Source organism: Leptodactylus fuscus, chromosome 9 (assembly GCF_031893055.1).
Source record: "Leptodactylus fuscus isolate aLepFus1 chromosome 9, aLepFus1.hap2, whole genome shotgun sequence".
Lineage (NCBI taxonomy): Eukaryota > Metazoa > Chordata > Amphibia > Anura > Leptodactylidae > Leptodactylus > Leptodactylus fuscus.
The window spans coordinates 45,914,786-45,942,610 of NC_134273.1; the positions used below are offsets into that span (position 1 = coordinate 45,914,786).

Consider the following 27,825-nt stretch of genomic DNA (forward strand, 5'->3'; position numbering starts at 1 on the left):
TGGGGGCTAACTTTAAACTGCCGGGACCTGCGGAGGAGGAGCGGATTTGCAGCATGGCCGCGCTACTGCCACCGCTGATTTTCTTCAGCGGCAGGAGCATGACAATCTGCAGGCCCCGGCAGCTAAGACAGTCCCCGGCATCTGCTGTAATAGACCGGCGGATGCCGGGGAGTGTTTTAGCTGCCGGGGCCTGCAGATTGTCACACTCCTGCCGCTGAAGAAAACCAGCGGTGGCAGTAGTGCGGCCATGCTGTAAATCCGCTCCTCCCCCCACATTCGGACTATAAGACGCACCCTCATTTTCCCATTTTCCTCCGAAATTTTTTGGGGAAAAAGTGCGTCTTATAGTCCGAAAAATACGGTATGATTATAAGTTAAGTTTTAGGAAATGTTGCATTGCTGGGCTTTCCTTTCAACAAATATATAGGCTAAATTTAATAAACTGTCCAACCACTCAGCAGCACAAGTTTCAGTTTGGTTTCTTCTGAAAAATGAAAACTGTGCTGTGATTTGGTACTGTAGACAACAAAGACAGTCTTGATTTTAGACAGTTTTCATAAACTGTTTTATTTAAATTGGGAATGAAAGTTCTTGGACTGCCTGTGTTTGATAATAACTTTATATAGCGCCAACATATTCCTTAGCACTTTACAAATCGGAGGACACATGAACAGACAATATGAGACATTACAATGTGACAAAGAAATAAACTTATCAAACAGTAGGAGTGATACAGGTCTGTTAGAGATACCAAATAGATTAGAAATAGGTGAAGTTCCAAACTACAAGATCACCCCATAACACAACCTCTATTACCATACTGAAAATATCTCGCCACCAAAAAGCAATACGATTCTCATCTTTAAAATGATACCAAGGTCTTCATAATAACACTTACAGTTATGGAGCAAATTGCAGTTAAAATGCTGTCAGGAATTGAGATCTTTATTGGTATCTCAATGCCGAATAGCGTTTTCAACAGTGAATCGTTCCGTAACTATAAGTGCTATCATGAAGATTCTCATCTTTAAAATGAATCTTAAACCATCCAGCCCTGAGATACAGGACTCTAAAGTGTCCACCCCCTCCTGTCTCGGGAAGCATTTTGTCCTGAGATATCGGCAGTAGAATTAAGGACGTAGTAGATATGTCCTCGGCTACAGAAGTGCCACCCTGGGAGGACGTATAACGTACGTGAGTGGCAGGGAAAGGGTTAAAGGTAAACCTTGGAGCATTGAACCACGGGCTCCACATGCACACAATTTCAGCTCCACCTTTATTTTCATATACAGTCCTATGAAAAAGTTTGGGCACCCCTATTAATCTTAATCATTTTTAGTTCTAAATATTTTGGTGTTTGCAACAGCCATTTCAGTTTGATATATCTAATAACTGATGGACACAGTAATATTTCAGGATTGAAATGAGGTTTATTGTACTAACAGAAAATGTGCAATATGCATTAAACCAAAATTTGACTGGTGCAAAAGTATGGGCACCTCAACAGAAAAGTGACATTAATATTTAGTGGATCCTCCTTTTGCAAAGATAACAGCCTCTAGTCGATTCCTGTAGCTTTTAATCAGTTCCTGGATGAAGGTATTTTGGACCATTCCTCTTTACAAAACAATTCAAGTTCAGTTAAGTTTGATGGTCGCCGAGCATGGACAGCCCGCTTCAAATCATCCCACAGATGTTCAATGATATTCAGGTCTGGGGACTGGGATGGCCATTCCAGAACATTGTAATTGTTCCTCTGCATGAATACCTGAGTCGATTTGGAGCGGTGTTTTGGATCATTGTCTTGCTGAAATATTCATCCCCGGCGTAACTTCAACTTCGTCACTGATTCTTGAACATTATTCTCAAGAATCTGCTGATACTGAGTGGAATCCATGCGACCCTCAACTTTAACAAGATTCCCGGTGCTGGCATTGGCCACACAGCCCCAAAGCATGATGGAACCTCCACCAAATTTTACAGTGGGTAGCAAGTGTTTTTCTTGCTTTGGACGCCATGCATAACACCTTTTTGTATGACGAAACAACTCAATCTTTGTTTCATCAGTCCACAGGATCTTCCAAAATGAAGTTGGCTTCTCCAAATGTGCTTTTGCATACCTCAGGTGACTCTGTTTGTGGCATGCTTGCAGAAACGGCTTCTTTCTCATCACTCTCCCATACAGCTTCTCCTTGTGCAAAGTGCGCTGTGTTGTTGACCGATGCACAGTGACTCCATCTGCAGCAAGATGATGCTGCAGCTCTTTGGAGGTGATCTGTGGATTGTCCTTGACTGTTCTCACCATTCTTCTTCTCTGCCTTTCTGATATTTTTCTTGGCCTGCCACATCAGGGTTTAACAAGAACTGTCCCTGTGGTCTTCCATTTCCTTACTATGTTCCTCACAGTGGAAACTGAAAGGTTAAATCTCTGAGACAACTTTTTGTATCCTTCCCCTGAACAACTATGTTGAGCAATCTTTGTTTTCAGATCATTTGAGAGCGGGCTGTCCATGCTCGGCGACCATCAAACTTAACTGAACTTGAATTGTTTTGTAAAGAGGAATGGTCCAAAATCCCTTCATCCAGGATCCAGGAACTGATTAAAAGCTACAGGAAGCGACCAGAGGCTGTTATCTTTCCAAAAGGAGGATCTACTAAATATTAATGTCGCTTTTCTGTTGAGGTGCCCATACTTTTGCACCGGTCAAATTTTGGTTTAATGCATATTGCACATTTTCTGTTAGTACAATAAACCTCATTTCAATCCTGAAATATTACTGTGTCCATCAGTTATTAGATATATCAAACTGAAATGGCTGTTGTATACACCAAAATATTTAGAACTAAAAATTATTAAGATTAATAGGGGTGCCCAAACTTTTTCATAGGACTGTATATCCTTCACTCCGGTCTAATGATTGGATTCAGTTTATTAACAAGTTCATCTAATGGTGGGCTGGTTTGCAGCCAGTGGAAGGAGATAAATTTGCTCCAGAGGAACTCTTGGATTATTCTGACACCATATACCCTCTACACGAGATCAAGGCTCTCTCTCCCCCCCCCCCCCCTTCCAAAAGGCCACTAGTGCATTCCTACAGCATATGCAATAAAATAGCCCCATCCATATTATATGTTGGTGAGCTAGAGTCTGTGTCCAACCAAATTCCCTGCAAAGTGGTCCTGTAGATTCTATGTATGAAGAACAATTGCGATGATAATACATTTTATTTCTATAGTGGCAACATATTCCTCAGTATTTTATAAAATGTAGGGTTCAAGTACAGACAAAGATACAGCGAAATAGTCATTTCACACAATGGGACTGAGGGCTCTACTTGCAAGAGCTTACAATCTACAAGGTAAAATGTGACCCAAGAGGTAGCAGGGGCGGTATAGGAGGTAGCATTGCTTATACAATGGCCTAGACATTTTTTGTGATGGCAGTTACTTTCATTACACATAAAAAAACTGTCACCAGTCAATGACCTTTAATGTGCAGATGGAGCCTGGACATATAAAGTTAGTCTGAAACTGCATCATATCCTGTGTAGTAATGCGGTAGTGTGAACAGGGGAGGGTTTATGGAGTTCTAACTGTGGAAAGGTTTTCATTAGGAATTGTGATAGGCCTGTCTGAAAAGATTAATGCTGTAGAAATTGGGAGTTAATCTGATTGTCCGAGGTAGAGCATTCCAGATAAGTGGTGCAACCCGGGAGAAGTCTTGTATACGAGAATGGGAAGTTCTAATAATAGAGAATGTTAGTCTTAGGCCATTGAGTGAATGGAGAGCACGGGTTGGGCGATAGACAGAGATGAGGGAGGAAATGTAGGGATGTGCAGTTTTGTTACTCGCTTACTGATAGGACAGAAATTGCCTACAACCACTGATCCTCTGGGGTAATACCCAGATCTGGCTCCCATTTTCATTTCACCAACAGTAGGTGATTCCATAAATGAGTAGATCTAAATGACTGTACAGGGCAGAGCTCTGTCACTGCTTGGGTAAATGCTGATAAATAGCATTATGTCTTGGGACATTCTGCTTGCCATTGCTCAAAACGGTTTCCATATATAATTGCATCATGTACCCTTTCTTATATGAAACTGAATTCCATAATATATGTATTGGCCTACATAGGTTTAGAAAAGGAACTGAGCATGAGATTATGGCAATTAAAATCAATGATCAAGCCATACAATAGAGAAAACGTGGTTATCGCACTCCTTGCAAAATCCTTTTCTCATTGTATTCTTTGGACGGATACAGCACCATGGCCACTAGGAGGCACACACTAGGATTAAGAAAAGATGTCTGCTCTGTATTTGGGCCATACTATCTTCAGACACTAGGCCAGCCAGTTTGTACTGCAGCAGTAGATGAGAGTCTCAAATGAAGAAAAAAAAGTGCAGAAAACAGAACCAATAACCTGAAAATGAAACTAAACAGCCCGGGGCAGGAACAACAAGAAACAAGGGTGAGATGTGTCCCCCAATCAATACAACGAGAAAAGGATTTTATACTGAGTGCAAAAACACATTTTTCTCGCTTATTTCATTAGGTGTAAACAGCACATGAGATGAGAAGTGAGGCCTGATATTGGGGACTAAATTAGAAGGCTGAAAATGGAAGCCACCCCTCCCCTCCCCCACCCCAGTCCATTGAATCCAGATAATTCCCCTACATTGAAATTATACCGCTCCCTTCTAAATATTGTTTTACAGTTAGGGGATGTGCCTGCCTATGGACAGGAGCAGACGCATATAGAGTGAACTACTCTGAGAATTTACAATTTGTAGCACAAATGACCCCTAAACTAACCCTTAAAGTCCAAATGCGCCGTTTGGGTTGTGTTGTCAGGCTTGAAAATCATTGCAGTCATCAGACATTAGCTTTTCAGAGATCTCAAAAGCCAAAAGTGAGGACCTGACTCAGGAAAACTGCAACCTCGTTTTTTATTTTTCCAAGTAAAATTAATTCAAAATTTTGCAGATTTTTAAAGCCCCCCCCCCCCCAACTATATTAATGGGCACAGTCTGTTGTCTTGATCAGTTGCAGGGGAGGAGCTATACCACAACAAGAAACAAATGTGTGGAAAGGATATTGAACTGCTAGCCGTGAGCATGAGACCTTACTACCTGCCAAGGGAACTATCACATGTTATCGTACTAGCTGCCTATGTCCCCCCCTCTGCTAAAGCTGACTCTGCCTGTGAGGTCCTCCATACGGTTGTGAGCAATCTGCAATCATCTCACCCCCATGCCCTGCTCCTAGTGTCGGGAGATTTCAACCATGTCTCCCCAGCATCCACTCTACCAGGCTTCACACAGTATGTAACCTGCCATACAAGAGACAGCAAAACACTGGACTTGCTCTTTGCCAATGTAAGGGATGCATATAACTCATCTGACCTACCGCCCCTAGGCAGATCAGATCACAACCTGGTACATCTGCGACCCACATACACTCCACTGGTGCGCAGAGAACCGGCAGTTACCCGTACAGTGAAGATTTGGTCAGAGGGAAGTGTCGAGTCTCTAAAGGACTGTTTTAATATAACTCTGTGGGAAGTATTTCAAGACTCATTTCCAGAGGACATTGAGGGACTCACACACTGCATAACGGACTACATTAATTTCTGTGTGGACAGCACGGTACCAACTAGAAAGGTGAGGTGTTTCTCCAATAACAAACCATGGATCAACTCTGAGATTAAAACTCTTCTTAAGGAGAAAAAGCGAATTTTTAGGTCTGGGGACAAAAATGGCCTGGGGGCGGTGCAGAAACAACTAAGACAACTGATCAGAGAAGGGAAAGCCAACTACAGGCGGAAGATGGAACTACAGATAGGGGAGGGTAGAGTCTCAAAGGTCTGGGACAGCCTGAAGGTGATATCCGGACATAAACAACAACAAATGGCAGCTCATCAGATTGAAGGAGACAGGAAGTGGCTTAATGAGCTTAATCTATTCTTCAATAGATTCGACTCCAAACCAACTCCCCCCTCACAAGCAACCCCCCTCCCCTCACACACCAAGACCCAACCCCCACCGACTGGCAGTAAATCGCAATCTGAATGTCTGATCCTCAAGGAGTCTCTGGTATGTCGGGAAATTAAGAGAATTAAGGCAGACAAGGCCGGCGGACCCGATGGGATAAGCGCAAGAGTTCTTAAAATGTGCAGTGACCAGCTGTGTGGTATTATTACGCACATGTACAATATGAGCCTGAAGCTGGGAGTGGTACCTCGACTGTGGAAAACATCTTGTGTGGTACCAGTCCCAAAGAAACCCAACCCGATGGACTACAATGACTACAGACCTGTAGCACTGACATCCCACCTGATGAAGGTCCTAGAGAGACTGGTCCTGACACACCTACGCCCCCTAGTGAGCTCCGCTCTGGACCCCCTCCAGTTTGCCTACCGGCCGGGCATTGGGGTAGATGACGCCATCATCCACCTTCTTCATAGAGCTCTCTCTCACCTGGAGAAACCCGGGAACACTGTGAGAATAATGTTCTTTGATTTCTCCAGTGCGTTCAACACCATTCAACCAGAGCTACTGAGGGAGAAGCTGAACCTTGGTGGTGTGGACCATCACCTGTCCAACTGGATCCTAGACTACCTGACAAACCGCCCTCAGTATGTGAGAGCCCAGGACTGTGTGTCTGACACTGTGATCTGTAGTACGGGGGCACCACAAGGTACAGTTCTTGCCCCATTTCTCTTCACACTGTACACTGCTGACTTTAGGCACAACTCCTCCAGCTGTTACTTACAGAAGTACTCCGATGACTGCTATAGTCGGCCTTATCACTGATGGCGACGATAGGGAATACAGAGACTTAAATAGGGATTTTGTTGAATGGTGCCAGCAGAACCAGCTCAGGATTAATGCTGGGAAGACCAAGGAGATGGTGGTGGACTTTAGTAAACGGAGAGGTGCTCCGACCCCGGTGGAGATCCAGGGGACATGCATTGAGATAGTCAGGACCTATAAGTATCTGGGTGTGCTCCTCAATAATAAACTAGACTGGGCTGATCACCTGGAGGCGCTGCACAGAAAGGGCCACAGCAGGCTCTACCTGCTCAGGAGGCTGAGGGCCTTCGGAGTCCAGGGGACACTTCTTAGGGCCTTCTTCAACTCTGTGGTTGCCTCAGCCATCTTTTTCGGTGTAGCCTGCTGGGGGAGCAGTATATCAACCAGGGACAGAAATAGGCTTGACAGGCTGATCAGGAGGGCCAGCTCTGTCCTGGGGAGCCCCTTGGACCCAGTACAGGTGGTGGGTGACAGAAGGATACTGTCTGTGGTGACCTCCATGCGGGAGAACAAATCCCACCCCATGTATGGGACCCTGATGGGACTTGGCAGCAGTGTAAGTGACCGTCTGCTTCACCCCAAGTGTGAGAAGGAGCGCTATCGCAAGTCCTTCCTTCCAACCGCGACCAGGCTGTATAATCTACATCAGACCAAGCGAAGATCACTCCGCACAGAGAACTAATGATTATGAATGTCCTCCTTCTTTCTTCTCTGTTCCTAAGCTGCTATGGACTCCTAGTGTATCTTTCTCAGCATATGTGTGTCTACTACTTCTGAAATATTTACTGTGTATTATCCTGTATCTGTATTACTATGCAGCTGAAACATACTGAAATTTCCCCACTGTGGGACTATTAAAGGATTATCTTATCTTAACATACCTCTGTTTACAAGCTGACACAAGGCAGTAATAGTGAAGTCTCTCAGGGCCCTTGTTTATCATAGGAAAGTCCTTAATGGGCACAGCAACCTGCAGCAGGTCCTCCTAGCATGACATGTGTCTCCTGTATTCACACGCTTTTTCTCCCTGGAACATACCATTTTTCTCTGATCTGTAGGGGGGTTCTTTTGTGAATAGCTTTGCCCTGCAATTTGGTCTTTCGGCAGTAGATGGCAGCAGAAAATCAGACAAATGACACAGTTATTCCATAAACCCCTTACACACATACTGTGTGCTGATCTGTGTATCTAATCCTCTGATGCGTGTATCTCAGTTTGGATATCAGTGTTGGGTTGTGCATGTGGAGTGACCGTGTGTATTGCAGTTGGAATATGAGTGAAAGACTAGCAGGTTTGTACTGGCTGGGGGGGGGGGAGGGGGGGCATTGTGTTTGGAATGCTGTATCTCAGCAACGGTACGTCTGAGCAAGTTGGAGTCTTGTCTTAAACCTTCCCGGATACCTGAAGAATCTCTGAACCAAATTTGGTGAGGATCGGTCCAGTTGTTTGGTCGCGCATAGAGAACAGACAGACAGATATACAGTATATATATAAAAGTTATGGGTTTTCAAAGTTATGGATTTTTGGGAAGGTGCAAAAACACAACAAAAACTATGTAAGATTGGTATTGCTTTAATCTCAACGACCCACAGAATACAGGAGACGTGTCATTTCGGCTGCACAGTGAATGCTGTAAAACAAAACCCATAAGAATATAGCACAAATGCAGTTTATTTTTGGTTTCACTCCATTGTGATTTTTTTTGAGCTTCCCAGTGCATCGTACAGTGAAATAAATAGTACAATCTGATGCGCAAAAGACAAAAAAAACCTCATACAGCTCTGTGAACAGAAAAATAATAAAAATGATTGCTTTTAGAAGGCGAGGAGGCAAAACCAAAAATAAAAACTGAAAAATATCTGTTGTGGGAATGGGTTAAACTGTCCACACTCCAGCAAGGCTGGGTTCACATCTGCAGTGGCGTCTTCATTTGACATGGTGGACCCCATTATAGCCAATAGGGTCAGCCACGCTCCGTGTTTAACTGTTGTTAGCGGTCCAGCTCTGTCATTTGGATCTCCAGATGGACCTGAACGATAGAGAGCCGGGTGCTAGTGTGAACCTAGTGTAAGGAGCCATCGAGAGACACAAGGCAAAGAATACACAAGACACTGCACAGAAAGCAGCCAAAAGTGATAAATAAATGATTCATTTATTTATTAACAATATTTATGTCACAAATGGTGAGAGAAAAATTGTCTGAGTTTAGTTGTGCTTTATCTTGATGTCTTGCAGCGATTCCTATGGTGGTAATATAGGGCGGGCCTGACTGTATACACAGAGCAGACAGTAGCTGATCATTATACGGTATATGGCGGTGCTCATGGGAGCCACAACTGTCTCTATCGCTACGAGCAGATGTAGAGCCAGGCTCACAGGGATCAGAAGAGAGACTGTATCTGGTAAACCCAACATCATTGCAAACAAAGGCCTCTGAGAAGGTCGGCATGGTGTTAAAGGGAGCGCCCTCTATTGGATGTCTTGACTGAGACTCTGTCTTCCTAATTACATCTTGGAAGATAGACTTGCACATTCTCAGTCAGCGCCCTCTATTGGTGTGCATATGTGAGGCACTGGTATCCTAATTACATCATGGAAGTCAGATTTGCATATTCTTCCCAGGCATCAGACCGGCCCAGGCTCTTCTACAGCAGATGTAGAGCCAGGCTCACAGGCATCAGACCCGCACAGGCTCTAACACAGCAGATATAGAGCCAGGCTCACAGGCATCAGACCCGCACAGGCTCCTCTACAGCAGATACAGAGCCAGGCTCACAGGCATCAGACCCGCACAGGCTCCTCTACAGCAGATACAGAGCCAGGCTCACAGGCATCAGACCCGCACAGGCTCCTCTACAGCAGATACAGAGCCAGGCTCACAGGCATCAGACCCGCACAGGCTCCTCTACAGCAGATACAGAGCCAGGCTCACAGGCATCAGACCCGCACAGGCTCCTCTACAGCAGATACAGAGCCAGGCTCACAGGCATCAGACCCGCACAGGCTCCTCTACAGCAGATGTAGAGCCAGGCTCACAGGCATCAGACCCGCACAGGCTCCTCTACAGCAGATATAGAGCCAGGCTCACAGGTATAAGACCCGCACAGGCTCTTCTATATTACAGCCAGGCTAAGTGTGTTGCCACAAGCCAATGGTTTACCATGAGTTCCATAAGATCTTACTTTCCACACATTAGAAGGATCGGGCAGATCACTGCACCTGAAGGTCCCGCAAAAGTAGACGAGTCCTCCACGGGGCGACCTGTGCCCGCTCAAAAATTCTTCTCACATGAGTAGTGAGGAACCAGGCGTTACCCCAGCTCGTTATTTTCCTTACTCATTAGTTTAAGGCATACCTTGCTTGTGCTGGCCCATGAGGCCACTATGTGCAGCCATCCTATCTACATCATGGAGAGACCCATGTGCTCCGCTCACACCCGGGCTCTCCACTGCTCAGCCGGCTGCGCTCGCTTCATCTGCTGAAATAAAATTCTTCTTTTAACTATTTATTTTCCATTACAAGTTTAGCGGTGTATGCAAATGAGAGATCAGCCGCAATGCATCATGGTGGTAAACAAACGCAACGACGGCCTCGCGTCGTGACGTCACTTCATGCCGTTCAACCGCCCTCTTTCTTACCATAGCTGCTGGGAAGGTGCGGGTCTGCGTAAAGGAATATGGCCGACTTGTCCTTAGATGAAGTCATCAGGAAAAGGGGCATGGCGACGGGCACGTACAGCAGGTGAGTGGATGGCGGAGTCGTGCAGCGTCCGTGCGGGCCGCTCTCCGTGTGCCCGTCTATCGGGCCTATGGATTATACTCCCAGCTGGGAGATGTTATAAGTCAGTTGTTAGACCAGGCCGGGCCCCGTGTAGTTACGTGAGGTGGCACTGGGCAGACTCCCCTGCATATGGTGACGGTGTAATGCGGAGGAACGGAGTATTATGTGGATAGGCTCTGATATCACTACTATGTGGTCCTATACACTGCCATACAGGCTCAGTACTATGTGCACCTATACACTGCCATACAGGCTCAGTACTATGTGCACCTATACACTGCCATACAGGCTCAGTACTATGTGCACCTATACACTGCCATACAGGCTCAGTACTATGTGCACCTATACACTGCCCTACAGGCTCTGATATCAGTACTGTGTGGACCTATACACTGCTCTACAGGCTCTGATATCAGTACTGTGTGCACCTATACACTGCCATACAGGCTGAGTACTATGTGCACCTATACACTGCTCTACAGGCTCTGATATCAGTACTATGTGGACCTATACACTGCCATACAGGCTCAGTACTATGTGCACCTATACACTGCCATACAGGCTCAGTACTATGTGCACCTATACACTGCCATACAGGCTCAGTACTATGTGCACCTATACACTGCCATACAGGCTCTGATATCAGTACTGTGTGGACCTATACACTGCTCTACAGGCTCTGATATCAGTACTGTGTGGACCTATACACTGCCATACAGGCTCTGATATCAGTACTATGTGCACCTATACACTGCCATACAGGCTCAGTACTATGTGCACCTATACACTGCCATACAGGCTCAGTACTATGTGCACCTATACACTGCCATACAGGCTCAGTACTATGTGCACCTATACACTGCCCTACAGGCTCTGATATCAGTACTGTGTGGACCTATACACTGCTCTACAGGCTCTGATATCAGTACTATGTGGACCTATACACTGCCATACAGGCTCAGTACTATGTGCACCTATACACTGCCATACAGGCTCAGTACTATGTGCACCTATACACTGCCATACAGGCTCAGTACTATGTGCACCTATACACTGCCATACAGGCTCAGTACTATGTGCACCTATACACTGCCCTACAGGCTCTGATATCAGTACTGTGTGGACCTATACACTGCTCTACAGGCTCTGATATCAGTACTATGTGGACCTATACACTGCCATACAGGCTCAGTACTATGTGCACCTATACACTGCCATACAGGCTCAGTACTATGTGCACCTATACACTGCCATACAGGCTCAGTACTATGTGGATAGAAACACTGCCATACAGGCTCAGTACTATGTGGACCTATACACTGCCCTACAGGCTCAGTACTATGTGCACCTATACACTGCCATACAGGCTCTGATATCAGTACTATGTGGACCTATACACTGCCCTACAGGCTCTGATATCAGTACTATGTGGACCTATACACTGCTCTACAGGCTCTGATATCAGTACTGTGTGGACCTATACACTGCCATACAGGCTCTGATATCAGTACTATGTGCACCTATACACTGCCATACAGGCTCTGATATCAGTACTGTGTGGACCTATACACTGCTCTACAGGCTCTGATATCAGTACTATGTGGACCTATACACTGCCATACAGGCTCAGTACTATGTGCACCTATACACTGCCATACAGGCTCAGTACTATGTGCACCTATACACTGCCATACAGGCTCAGTACTATGTGCACCTATACACTGCCATACAGGCTCAGTACTATGTGCACCTATACACTGCCCTACAGGCTCTGATATCAGTACTGTGTGGACCTATACACTGCTCTACAGGCTCTGATATCAGTACTATGTGGACCTATACACTGCCATACAGGCTCAGTACTATGTGCACCTATACACTGCCATACAGGCTCAGTACTATGTGCACCTATACACTGCCATACAGGCTCAGTACTATGTGCACCTATACACTGCCATACAGGCTCTGATATCAGTACTGTGTGGACCTATACACTGCTCTACAGGCTCTGATATCAGTACTGTGTGGACCTATACACTGCCATACAGGCTCTGATATCAGTACTATGTGCACCTATACACTGCCATACAGGCTCAGTACTATGTGCACCTATACACTGCCATACAGGCTCAGTACTATGTGCACCTATACACTGCCATACAGGCTCAGTACTATGTGCACCTATACACTGCCATACAGGCTCAGTACTATGTGCACCTATACACTGCCCTACAGGCTCTGATATCAGTACTGTGTGGACCTATACACTGCTCTACAGGCTCTGATATCAGTACTATGTGGACCTATACACTGCCATACAGGCTCAGTACTATGTGCACCTATACACTGCCATACAGGCTCAGTACTATGTGCACCTATACACTGCCATACAGGCTCAGTACTATGTGCACCTATACACTGCCATACAGGCTCAGTACTATGTGCACCTATACACTGCCCTACAGGCTCTGATATCAGTACTGTGTGGACCTATACACTGCTCTACAGGCTCTGATATCAGTACTATGTGGACCTATACACTGCCATACAGGCTCAGTACTATGTGCACCTATACACTGCCATACAGGCTCAGTACTATGTGCACCTATACACTGCCATACAGGCTCAGTACTATGTGCACCTATACACTGCCATACAGGCTCAGTACTATGTGCACCTATACACTGCCATACAGGCTCAGTACTATGTGGATAGAAACACTGCCATACAGGCTCAGTACTATGTGGACCTATACACTGCCCTACAGGCTCAGTACTATGTGCACCTATACACTGCCATACAGGCTCTGATATCAGTACTATGTGGACCTATACACTGCCCTACAGGCTCTGATATCAGTACTATGTGGACCTATACACTGCCCTACAGGCTCTGATATCAGTACTATGTGGACCTATACACTGCCATACAGGCTCAGTACTATGTGCACCTATACACTGCCATACAGGCTCAGTACTATGTGCACGCACCTATACACTGCCATACAGGCTCAGTACTATGTGCACCTATACACTGCCATACAGGCTCAGTACTATGTGCACCTATACACTGCCATACAGGCTCAGTACTATGTGGATAGAAACACTGCCCTACAGGCTCAGTACTATGTGGACCTATACACTGCCATACAGGCTCAGTACTATGTGGACCTATACACTGCCATACAGGCTCAGTACTATGTGGATAGAAACACTGCCATACAGGCTCAGTACTATGTGGACCTATACACTGCCATACAGGCTCAGTACTGTGTGGATAGAAACACTGCCATACAGGCTCAGTACTATGTGCACCTATACACTGCCATACAGGCTCAGTACTATGTGCACCTATACACTGCCATACAGGCTCAGTACTATGTGCACCTATACACTGCCATACAGGCTCAGTACTATGTGCACCTATACACTGCCATACAGGCTCTGATATCAGTACTATGTGGATAGAAACACTGCCATGCAGGCTCAGTACTATGTGGACCTATACACTGCCATACAGGCTCTGATATCAGTATTATGTGGACCTATACACTGCCATACAGGCTCTGATATCAGTACTATGTGGACCTATACACTGCTCTACAGGCTCTGATATCAGTACTATGTGGATAGAAACACTGCCATACAGGCTCTGATATCAGTACTATGTGGATAGAAACACTGCCCTACAGGCTCTGATATCAGTACTATGTGGATAGAAACACTGCCCTACAGGCTCTGATATCAGTACTATGTGGATAGAAACACTGCCCTACAGGCTCTGATATCAGTACTATGTGGATAGAAACACTGCCATACAGGCTCAGTACTATGTGGACCTATACACTGCCATACAGGCTCAGTACTATGTGCACGCACCTATACACTGCCATACAGGCTCAGTACTATGTGGACCTATACACTGCCATACAGGCTCAGTACTATGTGGATAGAAACACTGCCATACAGGCTCAGTACTATGTGCACCTATACACTGCCATACAGGCTCAGTACTATGTGCACCTATACACTGCCATACAGGCTCAGTACTATGTGCACCTATACACTGCCATACAGGCTCAGTACTATGTGCACCTATACACTGCCATACAGGCTCAGTACTATGTGCACCTATACACTGCCATACAGGCTCTGATATCAGTACTATGTGGATAGAAACACTGCCATGCAGGCTCAGTACTATGTGGACCTATACACTGCCATACAGGCTCTGATATCAGTATTATGTGGACCTATACACTGCCATACAGGCTCTGATATCAGTACTATGTGGACCTATACACTGCTCTACAGGCTCTGATATCAGTACTATGTGGATAGAAACACTGCCATACAGGCTCTGATATCAGTATTATGTGGACCTATACACTGCCATACAGGCTCTGATATCAGTACTATGTGGACCTATACACTGCTCTACAGGCTCTGATATCAATACTATGTGGATAGAAACACTGCCATACAGGCTCTGATATCAGTACTATGTGGATAGAAACACTGCCATACAGGCTCAGTACTATGTGGACCTATACACTGCCATACAGGCTCAGTACTATGTGCACGCACCTATACACTGCCATACAGGCTCAGTACTATGTGCACCTATACACTGCCATACAGGCTCAGTACTATGTGGATAGAAACACTGCCCTACAGGCTCAGTACTATGTGGACCTATACACTGCCATACAGGCTCAGTACTATGTGGACCTATACACTGCCATACAGGCTCAGTACTATGTGGATAGAAACACTGCCATACAGGCTCAGTACTATGTGCACCTATACACTGCCATACAGGCTCAGTACTATGTGCACCTATACACTGCCATACAGGCTCAGTACTATGTGCACCTATACACTGCCATACAGGCTCAGTACTATGTGCACCTATACACTGCCATACAGGCTCAGTACTATGTGCACCTATACACTGCCATACAGGCTCAGTACTATGTGCACCTATACACTGCCATACAGGCTCTGATATCAGTACTATGTGGATAGAAACACTGCCATGCAGGCTCTGATATCAGTATTATGTGGACCTATACACTGCCATACAGGCTCTGATATCAGTACTATGTGGACCTATGCACTGCTCTACAGGCTCTGATATCAGTACTATGTGGATAGAAACACTGCCATACAGGCTCTGATATCAGTACTATGTGGATAGAAACACTGCCATACAGGCTCAGTACTATGTGGACCTATACACTGCCATACAGGCTCAGTACTATGTGCACCTATACACTGCCATACAGGCTCAGTACTATGTGGATAGAAACACTGCCCTACAGGCTCTGATATCAGTACTATGTGGATAGAAACACTGCCATACAGGCTCAGTACTATGTGGACCTATACACTGCCATACAGGCTCAGTACTATGTGCACCTATACACTGCCCTACAGGCTCAGTACTATGTGGACCTATACACTGCCCTACAGGCTCAGTACTATGTGGACCTATACACTGCCATACAGGCTCAGTACTATGTGGACCTATACACTGCCATACAGGCTCAGTACTATGTGGATAGAAACACTGCCATACAGGCTCAGTACTATGTGGACCTATACACTGCCATACAGGCTCAGTACTATGTGCACCTATACACTGCCATACAGGCTCAGTACTATGTGCACCTATACACTGCCATACAGGCTCAGTACTATGTGCACCTATACACTGCCATACAGGCTCAGTACTATGTGCACCTATACACTGCCATACAGGCTCAGTACTATGTGCACCTATACACTGCCATACAGGCTCAGTACTATGTGCACCTATACACTGCCATACAGGCTCTGATATCAGTACTATGTGGATAGAAACACTGCCATGCAGGCTCAGTACTGTGTGGACCTATACACTGCCATACAGGCTCTGATATCAGTATTATGTGGACCTATACACTGCCATACAGGCTCTGATATCAGTACTATGTGGACCTATACACTGCTCTACAGGCTCTGATATCAGTACTATGTGGATAGAAACACTGCCATACAGGCTCAGTACTATGTGGACCTATACACTGCCATACAGGCTCAGTACTATGTGCACGCACCTATACACTGCCATACAGGCTCAGTACTATGTGCACCTATACACTGCCATACAGGCTCAGTACTATGTGGATAGAAACACTGCCCTACAGGCTCAGTACTATGTGCACCTATACACTGCCCTACAGGCTCAGTACTATGTGGACCTATACACTGCCATACAGGCTCAGTACTATGTGGACCTATACACTGCCATACAGGCTCAGTACTATGTGGATAGAAACACTGCCATACAGGCTCAGTACTATGTGGACCTATACACTGCCATACAGGCTCAGTACTATGTGCACATATACACTGCCATACAGGCTCAGTACTATGTGCACCTATACACTGCCATACAGGCTCAGTACTATGTGGACCTATACACTGCCATACAGGCTCAGTACTATGTGCACCTATACACTGCCATACAGGCTCAGTACTATGTGCACCTATACACTGCCATACAGGCTCAGTACTATGTGCACCTATACACTGCCATACAGGCTCAGTACTATGTGCACCTATACACTGCCATACAGGCTCTGATATCAGTACTATGTGGATAGAAACACTGCCATGCAGGCTCAGTACTGTGTGGACCTATACACTGCCATACAGGCTCTGATATCAGTATTATGTGGACCTATACACTGCCATACAGGCTCTGATATCAGTACTATGTGGACCTATGCACTGCTCTACAGGCTCTGATATCAGTACTATGTGGATAGAAACACTGCCATACAGGCTCTGATATCAGTATTATGTGGACCTATACACTGCCATACAGGCTCAGTACTATGTGCACCTATACACTGCCATACAGGCTCAGTACTATGTGCACCTATACACTGCCATACAGGCTCAGTACTATGTGCACCTATACACTGCCATACAGGCTCTGATATCAGTACTATGTGGATAGAAACACTGCCATGCAGGCTCAGTACTGTGTGGACCTATACACTGCCATACAGGCTCTGATATCAGTATTATGTGGACCTATACACTGCCATACAGGCTCTGATATCAGTACTATGTGGACCTATACACTGCTCTACAGGCTCTGATATCAGTACTATGTGGATAGAAACACTGCCATGCAGGCTCAGTACTGTGTGGACCTATACACTGCCATACAGGCTCTGATATCAGTATTATGTGGACCTATACACTGCCATACAGGCTCTGATATCAGTACTATGTGGACCTATACACTGCTCTACAGGCTCTGATATCAGTACTATGTGGATAGAAACACTGCCCTACAGGCTCTGATATCAGTACTATGTGGATAGAAACACTGCCATACAGGCTCAGTACTATGTGGACCTATACACTGCCATACAGGCTCAGTACTATGTGCACGCACCTATACACTGCCATACAGGCTCAGTACTATGTGCACCTATACACTGCCATACAGGCTCAGTACTATGTGGATAGAAACACTGCCCTACAGGCTCAGTACTATGTGGACCTATACACTGCCATACAGGCTCAGTACTATGTGCACCTATACACTGCCCTACAGGCTCAGTACTATGTGGACCTATACACTGCCCTACAGGCTCAGTACTATGTGGACCTATACACTGCCATACAGGCTCAGTACTATGTGGACCTATACACTGCCATACAGGCTCAGTACTATGTGGATAGAAACACTGCCATACAGGCTCAGTACTATGTGGACCTATACACTGCCATACAGGCTCAGTACTATGTGCACCTATACACTGCCGTACAGGCTCAGTACTATGTGCACCTATACACTGCCATACAGGCTCAGTACTATGTGCACCTATACACTGCCATACAGGCTCAGTACTATGTGCACCTATACACTGCCATACAGGCTCAGTACTATGTGGATAGAAACACTGCCCTACAGGCTCAGTACTATGTGGACCTATACACTGCCATACAGGCTCAGTACTATGTGGACCTATACACTGCCATACAGGCTCAGTACTATGTGGATAGAAACACTGCCATACAGGCTCAGTACTATGTGGACCTATACACTGTCATACAGGCTCAGTACTGTGTGGATAGAAACACTGCCATACAGGCTCAGTACTATGTGCACCTATACACTGCCATACAGGCTCAGTACTATGTGCACCTATACACTGCCATACAGGCTCAGTACTATGTGCACCTATACACTGCCATACAGGCTCTGATATCAGTACTATGTGGATAGAAACACTGCCATACAGGCTCAGTACTATGTGGACCTATACACTGCCATACAGGCTCAGTACTATGTGGACCTATACACTGCCATACAGGCTCAGTACTATGTGGATAGAAACACTGCCATACAAGCTCAGTACTATGTGCACCTATACACTGCCATACAGGCTCAGTACTATGTGCACCTATACACTGCCATACAGGCTCAGTACTATGTGCACCTATACACTGCCATACAGGCTCTGATATCAGTACTATGTGGATAGAAACACTGCCATACAGGCTCAGTACTATGTGCACCTATACACTGCCATACAGGCTCAGTACTATGTGCACCTATACACTGCCATACAGGCTCAGTACTATGTGCACCTATACACTGCCATACAGGCTCAGTACTATGTGCACCTATACACTGCCATACAGGCTCTGATATCAGTACTATGTGGATAGAAACACTGCCATGCAGGCTCAGTACTGTGTGGACCTATACACTGCCCTACAGGCTCTGATATCAGTACTATGTGGATAGAAACACTGCCCTACAGGCTCTGATATCAGTACTATGTGGACCTATGCACTGCCATACAGGTTCAGTACTATGTGGACCTATACACTGCCCTACAGGCTCTGATATCAGTACTATGTGGACCTATGCACTGCGATACAGGTTCAGTACTATGTGGACCTATACACTGCCCTACAGGCTCTGATATCAGTACTATGTGGATAGAAACACTGCCCTACAGGCTCTGATATCAGTACTATGTGGACCTATACACTGCCCTACAGGCTCTGATATCAGTACTATGTGGATAGAAACACTGCCCTACAGGCTCTGATATCAGTACTATGTGGACCTATACACTGCTCTGTAGTGGGATTACACTGGTTATAGTATTTGCACATAGATATCTCTTGGTACCTTATTACTCATTTGTATAAGATGGAAATGCTATATTTATGGTCTCATGGATATGAGTTAGCTCCCTAGCTGTTTCCAGTGTATTTCATTGACTGGCATTAATAGAAGGCCTGGGTCACATGACCCCCTCCCCCCCATCAGCGACAATGTTTGAGAGGCATCGCTGCAAATTTTCCACTTACTGTAAAGTAGTAAGTGGACAATGTGCTATTGCAAGCAGATCTGAGAAACTAATGTTTAAGTGGCTATCCCTTTAAGAGGGCACCGTGTGTACTCGAGTCTTCACTTTTGACAGACCACTTTAAAGTAGGACAGTATATGATATTGAACTTCTCTGGAATTAGTTTGCATGGTTTTCTTGTCTATTTTTAGCTATAGTTCCCCTGTATCTTTTAGTATATTATGGTCAACATTTATATATACTTTATTAACCCCATGTGCTTTATATGTCTTTGGGTCTATTACTGTACACTGTCCACCAATAAGTATTAGGACACCCATGTAAATGAGGATATCTGCGGTTGTGATGTACATTCCGCCTTCTGCCGTTACATATCGTGTAGGAAACAGCATTGGCATTAGTCGCATGCAAGATGCCATGAAGTTCAGAGTTGTTTGATTTCGAGAAAGGGGTAATTGTGGAGTATGATAGAAATGGTCGATCCTTAAGGGACATAGCAAGCGAACTGAATTACCCAAAATCGACAGTGACCTATGTGATTACAAAGTGGAAAGTGAGTGATTGTTGGAATGTGCCCCGAGTCAGCAGACTCCCAAAACTGCAGCCGTCCAAAATTGGTGAAAAAACTTACCTGTCTTCTCCAAGCTGAATGGAATAAAATACCACTAGCCGTCATACAAGGAGATGTGGAAAGCGCCCCAGGGGGTTCAGGCTGTAATTGCCGCTACCAATTATTGAATATGAATAAATGTTGTTTTTCTATTCTACCACAGGTGTCCAAATACTTATTGGTAGACTGTACTTAGTGCACAGGAAGGATTAGTAAACACATCTGGTCTTTTCTTCCTTTCTAGGATGAATAATAGGGGGGCTATGGGAGGTATGAGATCCAGAATCCAACCTACACCCATTAGTCCCATACATGCCTCCAGTTTCCAGAGAGCATTTGATGCACGCCAGAAGATCGGCATAACAGATGCCCGCTTGAAGCTGGGGATTAAAGATGCCCGTGAAAAATTAGTTGCCAAAGATGCAAGATTCCGTATAAAGGGTAAAGTGCAAGACGCTCGGGAGATGTTGAATTCAAGAAAGCAGCAGACCACTGTTGGAGGAAAGCCGACCAAAGTGATGGATGCTCGTGAAAAACTAAGTCTAAAGAGGAGTGCGCCAGCCGTGACTATTAATTCTCCACTGGCCCAGGGTTCCTCAGCCATAAAAATTACCAAGACCATCCAGGCAAGTAGCGCTATAGCGGTGGATATAACATTGTTCATTTATTAATGTTTCTTCAATTGACATGAATTTTGCTTCTTCAAGCTTACAAGAATTAAAGTTGGTTTTACAAGATGCTGATATTTTATAAACTAAAGGCTTTTACTGACACCCCAAGATGGAGAAACCATAGAATTGTAGCTGTGGATTATATATGATGCCTGCCTATGCGTACAATAGAAACGACTACCTTGATCTGATGTAACTCGCCCTTATGTGAAATTTAGGTTACTGTCATAATAGCTGGAATCTGCTAAGCTACTAGTTATGGGAGTGTTTCAAAGACTAGATCAAGTCTCAAAAGAAATGATCGGTACAACTGTAGGGGGCGCTGTCCTGACATAAAGCAGCTAACACCAGTACAGTAATCCATCGATAATGTTCTCTGAATGGGTAATGTAATGGGTTAACTTTTCCAGCCATGCTGAGTTCTGGAACATAGCTTACAGTACTCTGAAAGTTTTAGGTCTGTGAACAATGCTACAAAGTAAGAATGCCTTTGAAAATAGAAGTTTACTTTTGCAAATTAACAAATTTAAGTGAATGATAAAGAACTATCATGTCGGTCTTTGGTGTGACCACCCTTTGCAGAAGGAATCCTGACAGTAATGATATGTCCCCCACAAAGCCCCGATCTCCTCCTTATCCTGTCTGTCAGGGATTGTATGCAGACAGAAGTATGTGAGCAAGCCTCACTTCCTCAGAAGATCTGTGGTTAGCTCTCCAAGATGTTTAGATCACCCTCCCTGCAAAGTTCTTATAAAAACTGTCTGCATGTGTACCTAGAAGAACTGATGGAAGGCAAAGGGTGGTCGCCCCAAATATTGATGGGATTTAGACTTCTGTTATCTTCTCTCACTTAATTTTGTTAACTGACAAAAATAAACTTTTAACACTCCTGTTCCTGAAAGCATTCATACTTTGCAGTATCTCCATGCCTAAAACTTTTGCACACCAGTCTATATATATCCAGGTAGAGAGAATTACCTGCGGGTTAAAAGTTAGTATTGGGTCTCTTTTATATCAGTGCTGCCCCCCCTACACATGTGTGTTCCATATTGGTGCTATGTTTTTATGTGAGTTAGGGCCACATGTTGACTTTGGCCACAACTCCAATTGTGTGAACAAAAGTTTCCCTGCGACTCCTTCACTGATATTGGTTAAAGGACTATCTTATCGGGGAGGCCTTGCGACCTATAGAGTGCTGCGACCATGACTTCTAGTTCCAAAATCTTAGTGCATTGCTCACTTCTAAATTGTATTTTGTATTGCATTTGCAGATTTCACAGCCGAAGACAATTTCCTCAGGTCTATGTAATACTGTCAAAGGAATGCGAATAAATGTTGTCAACCATCAACCTGGAAAACAGGTAATTCTTTGTTTTTGGTTAAAGCATAGCTAAACGTTTTATTTTCTGGCACTCTGTGTCATTGATAGATTTTGTAATATACTTTATTAACAAGTTTTGGATCTTTTCTGTGAAATGCTGCATCTTTTTCTTTCCCTTGTTTCTGTATTGAAAGCAGTTCCTGCCTCTCACTGACTGTTACTGTATATGGGAGTACAGGGCTATGTAACATGTAGGGGAGAATCACTTATATCTCCGACATTATTAGGGCGGGTTCACACCTGCGCCCGGTCTCCACTTTGTAGGCTTCCGTCTTCTGCCCGAGAAACTGGACAGGAGATGGAGACAGGCAGACAGTTTTCAAACCCATTCACTTGAAAGGGTTTGCAAAGTGACCACCCGTGAGCGTCTTCTGCCTCTCACCAGCAAAACTGTTTTTTTAACCAGGACATGCAGGACTTTGTGTCCAGTTAAAAAAAAAAAAAATTGGTTTTGCTGCAGAGACCAGAAGACGCTCACTGGCGGACACTGACTGACGGTTTCTGTCTCCTGTCCAGTTTCTCAGGCAGAAGACAGAAACTCACAAAGCAGAGACCGGGCGCAGGTGTGGACCCACCCTTAAAATGTCTTTGGAGTCAAATGAAAGGGTAGATATCTGCTATCTGAATTATTTCCAGAAATATCGCTGGTTGAAAATACAGTTGGGATTAGGATATTTATAAGCAGCTGTACAATCCCAATCCTTGTCCTGTGTGTAGGTGATAGCTCGTAACCTTAGTTCAACCTATTGCAAATGTATGGCCACCAGTTGCTTTTCATATTTCACTATTGTGGTCTTCGATCCGTCTTGTCTGCAGCAGAGACATAACTGAGGAACAGTCAGCACTTCACAATCTGCTCATAGTTTTATTGATCAGCTCATGTACGGTAGTTCATAATTCTGTATGTCAACAGATCTCCCCTTCAGAAGATATGGATATTGATGATGAATTTGAACTTCCCCCTGTCCCCACAAAACAGATGAAGATCACAGCTGCCAACACTGTGCAGAAAAGGGTAATTCTTACACTTTCACGTTTTTTCCCCCCTCCATAACAATCAGATTAGAAATGAATAGTTAAATAAATATAATAAAACATTGCCCTTCAGATTCGAGTGACCCTAAACGCTACTCCCAATACTTTGAAGCAATGCTCCAAAGAATTCACTTGCATATTGACAGAAGCTGCAGTATCTCAGCAACAGAGGCAGAAATTAACAAGGAGAAATGCTTTCAGGTTCAGGTGACTCAAACCTATCTGGGTTTAGATTTTATCTTGGATTTTGGTGATGGACTCCCTTTAAAGTCTGCCAAAATATTGTTGAATTGGTCATGTGGGTGTGGTTTCATATACTTGCTGTATAGGAGACTGATCATTGGGGAGGGTTTCTGCCGGTTCTAGGTGCCTGAAAGGCAGAAATGGGTTTCAAAGATGCAATAGATGTTTCTCCCCATGATCAAAAGACATACAGCTGTGGAATCTGTATTATGAGGCCTACTAGGGACAGTGAGTGATGACGTGTAAAGCGCTGCAGAATATGTTGGTTCTATGGAAGTTAGAGAAGTAAATATTCAGACCAATCTTTTATTAATTTTTTTTCCTAGCCGGGAATGTCTGGAAATTCATTCTCGCTTGGACAAACGTTACCTCTCACTAAAGTGGTACAGAATGATGCGTACACAGCACCTGTCCCTATGCAGTCCGCCTCTACAGCACCTCTACTCCGCACTAAAACTCTAACCAATATGTCACGGACACTTGTCACAAAGGAGGCAAATTCTTCAGTACAGCCAACTCCAGCAGAGGTGAGAAGCCCAAGCATTAGCTAAGCCTGTGTTATGTGCTGTATAATGTTAGAGTGCTGCGTCCCAAATGAACTAGCAGCTGTTTTGTGTAGACACTTAGACAATTTGGTTTACTCATCATTGTGTTCAAAAATTTTATTTTTAGACTGTTTACAGCCCCTTAGAAGGCACAAAAATGACAGTTAATAATTTGCACCCAAGAGTCACAGAGGAAGATATTGTGGTGAGTAATGTAGTATTTAGTAATGTCTGTAAACGTGCTTAAATGTGTTTTTTGTTTTTGTGTTGCTTTAAAATAAAGAGCAAATGGTATAATAACCCCTTAAAGAGGTTTTCACGAATAATTATGCAGGGTAGGTGGAGGGAAAAAAACAAACAAAACATACTCCCAGCGCAGTCCATTCCTCCTGTTCTGCTGTCCTCTTTTGCTGGATGTCCCCGCTGGCTGTGACAACCCATGTCCCTTTTCCTTAGGCCATTGGTTGGCCTCAGCGGTCACATGCAGTGGGGACTTCCGCTAGAGCAAGACATGGGGGTGGCAGGACCGAACTGGGAGACACTTATTTTATAAAAGTGTTTAAAAAAAAAAAAAAAAAGTACTTTTCACTTTGCCAACTATGTACTTACATTGTACTAACATTGAGCGCTGTATACACAGTGATCGAAAGGGCAGGGAAGATAATAAGCCTTCTCTCTGGGAGCTCCAGCTGAAGTTACAGCCGGCTCCCCGTTTCGTGCAGCTGCTGAGTTCTGCTTGGTGGTACCGGTACGTCCTGACAGAACAAGGCAATCAGCTTCTGGATGTGAAAACCCAATGGGTGGTTGGGAAGTGGTTAATAAGCATTGCTGGTTTTACTGTAACCTGGATAGCAAAATTGAAGTGTATTGTTAGTGCATAGTTGGCAAAGTGAAAAGTAAATTTTTTATTTTGTATAGAAATAGTGAAATGAAAAATCAAAGTAAAAATGTGGCTTAGCATTATCAATAACACGTTTACCATGACTGTTATCTAGACAAAATAATGTTGTCTTCCCTCTTTAGGAGCTTTTCTGTGTATGTGGAGCTTTAAAGCGTGCCCGCTTGCTGAGCCCAGGAGTTGCAGAGGTTGTGTTCGTGAGGAAAGAAGATGCAGTTGGTGCCTACAAAAAATACAACAACCGATATCTAGATGGTAGGTTAGGTGGGCACTGCAGAGGGTACCAATAATACTTCTCACATTCCTCTTTGGTTAAGTTGTGCTAGGGTACCATTGGAGCTAATTTTACAAGATTAGCATGTAAACCTGGAAGACATCATGAGTGAATGTCTTTTGTTTTGAAAATGATTTCCTTACAATTCAAAAAGTTTGAGGAAGACTATCCTTTTTATTGTATGAATAGCAGTTTGGCTTGGGGATCAGCAGAAATCAGAGCAAGGATGCTGAAAAAAATGTCTGATCTGATCTTACTGTGGATTCCTATATTGGCATTCCACCGCTGGAATGGTGGCAGAAAAAGAAGAGAAATTGGAGGTAGATAACTGACTCAAATTCCTCCATGTGAATATGCCTTCAGAGTGAAAGGAAGCTGCATATTGAAATGAATGGCATATCATGTAATGGATAAGTGCGCCAGAGCAAAGTCTTTGGCAAAAGGAGACATTCTTGAGTGTGTGTGGGGGATGGGGGCGCACACTTTTATAATCTTTTCATGCCCAAACTTTACATTTAAAAATGGGTTGTTTCATGAACACTGGGCAGTATTATGAGAAATAAATGTACCCCAAATAACAATCTACTAAACTAAGATCTACAATAACTGATTCACTGTACTTTAAATTTCAGGACAGCCAATGAAATGCAATCTTCATATGAATGGCAGCGTGATAACATCAGACCAGCCCATCCTGTTGTAAGTGGTCATTTTGTTTTGATTTCAAAGGAGAGAAAATCTTACATAAATTGTTCTAAATGTAGTAAAGACACAGTATGCAAACAAAAATTCCAAAAGTACTTTTAAAATGTATTGGCCCCAGTGCTATCTTACTAGCTTGTAGGATGTCCCTTTACAAAACAGTTGTTAATATTAAATTGGGACCCCTTTTGCAGTCCTTGCTGTTGTTCAGAGGCTTCCATAAGATTTTGGAGTTTGTGTGAGATCCTGTGTCATTCCTGGTTCAGCTCATGTGATGCACAGTGCTTGTACGCTCATGGACTGGAATAGGTAACTGTGGTTCTAGTGGCGGAATAGACACTATCCTTTTAGTTACAAAAAAAAAAAAAGCGTTTATGATGTGCAAATTCAGCCATAAAGGTGTGTTCAAGGCTTTTATCATGTCTGTATTGTACAGACTGTATCACAGCAGCAAATTCCATCATGATCATGGGTCTAATGATCTGAAGTTCTAGCATTATAGAATATAATATATTTCAATAAATTAGATACATGGATTTTGATTTTTTTTAAAAAACACACCCTCAAAGCCAGAAATTTTGATGTACTTTTTTTTACATTTTTTTTTTTTTTTTATCTAGAAGATTAAGTGACACACCCTCAACAACAAAGAAGGAAGGAGAATCTAGAAGGAATGCAACCTCCTCCTCCGGTGCTGCTCCTAATCCTCCAGCTGAAGTTGACCCTGATACTATCCTAAAAGCACTCTTTAAATCCTCAGGATCGGCAGCAGTCGTCCAGCCAACTGCATTCAAGATTAAGCTCTGATGAGACCAACACAAATTGGAGACTGTAATAGGGGAGTTATTGGGGCCAGAGACTCTAAATAAAAAAAAGACTTTATTTTGCTTCCTGCGGTTTTGTTTAGCGCTGATCACCAGCAGTTAGTTCATGTTGGAAGGACTCTGGCTGTAGTCATTGGACAATCAAGCCTTTTCCCAGCATTGTAGTACAGTTCACCCTCTTTATGGGGCCGCTACATTATTGCATTCAAAGTTTTAGATTTCCCTGAGTCCTAGTACTCTGATACAGCACGATTATGGTTCTATTGTTCTGGTCATGGGAAACTAAATGTACAGTGAGTTGCATAATTTGTTTAAAATTCTTCAATAAGCTGTTTCTACTAAAAGAATCTGTTGTTGATGTTATTTTGTAGTCATTGTAATATATTTTGTTCTCTTTAAGAGGATATGACATTGAAGTTGGATAATCCAGGTATGTGGTGGCTTCCTAAGTGTCTGAAGAAGTGGGGGTTTTATAAATTTACATGTCCTTTTTGGATGGTCTCCATCTTTAAACAGAATATTCGACTGAAATTTACTGGTGTATCTTTCATCATGTAAGTGTTTTATGGCTCTTCTATGATGCCTTTTAGAGATGAGCGAACACTGTTCGGATCAGCCGATCCGAACAGCACGCTCCCATAGAAATGAATGG

The 27,825-nt window shown here is 44.1% G+C and overlaps 2 protein-coding genes and 1 non-coding gene across 3 annotated transcripts in view; 2 read left to right on the forward strand and 1 right to left on the reverse strand.

Annotated features, from left to right (window-relative positions):
- The window catches only part of LUC7L2 (LUC7 like 2, pre-mRNA splicing factor), a 467,814-nt gene that overhangs the window by 42,922 nt on the left and 397,067 nt on the right, over positions 1 to 27,825 (forward strand). The gene's annotated exons all lie outside the window — the stretch shown is intronic.
- On the reverse strand, positions 10,022 to 10,172 carry LOC142218971 (U12 minor spliceosomal RNA). The gene has a single exon (XR_012717497.1). It is a non-coding gene; the product is annotated as a U12 minor spliceosomal RNA (small nuclear RNA).
- POLDIP3 (DNA polymerase delta interacting protein 3) lies at positions 10,441 to 27,520 on the forward strand. Its single transcript, XM_075287722.1, has 9 exons — positions 10,441 to 10,560; positions 20,845 to 21,226; positions 22,543 to 22,632; positions 23,566 to 23,667; positions 24,257 to 24,457; positions 24,603 to 24,680; positions 25,499 to 25,628; positions 26,280 to 26,346; positions 26,970 to 27,520. Exons 1-9 carry the CDS (start codon positions 10,496 to 10,498, stop codon positions 27,154 to 27,156), a joined length of 1,302 nt encoding a protein of 433 aa, XP_075143823.1. The 5' UTR covers positions 10,441 to 10,495; the 3' UTR covers positions 27,157 to 27,520.

Excerpts from the sequence above, each read along its gene's own strand:
- POLDIP3 (XM_075287722.1), top strand. The coding sequence starts at position 10,496 with ATGGCCGACTTGTCCTTAGATGAAGTCATCAGGAAAAGGGGCATGGCG. Across the intron at positions 24,681-25,498 it reads TCACAGAGGAAGATATTGTG|GAGCTTTTCTGTGTATGTGG; the intron begins GTGAGTAATGTA and ends TTCCCTCTTTAG. Across the intron at positions 25,629-26,279 it reads CAACAACCGATATCTAGATG|GACAGCCAATGAAATGCAAT; the intron begins GTAGGTTAGGTG and ends TTTAAATTTCAG.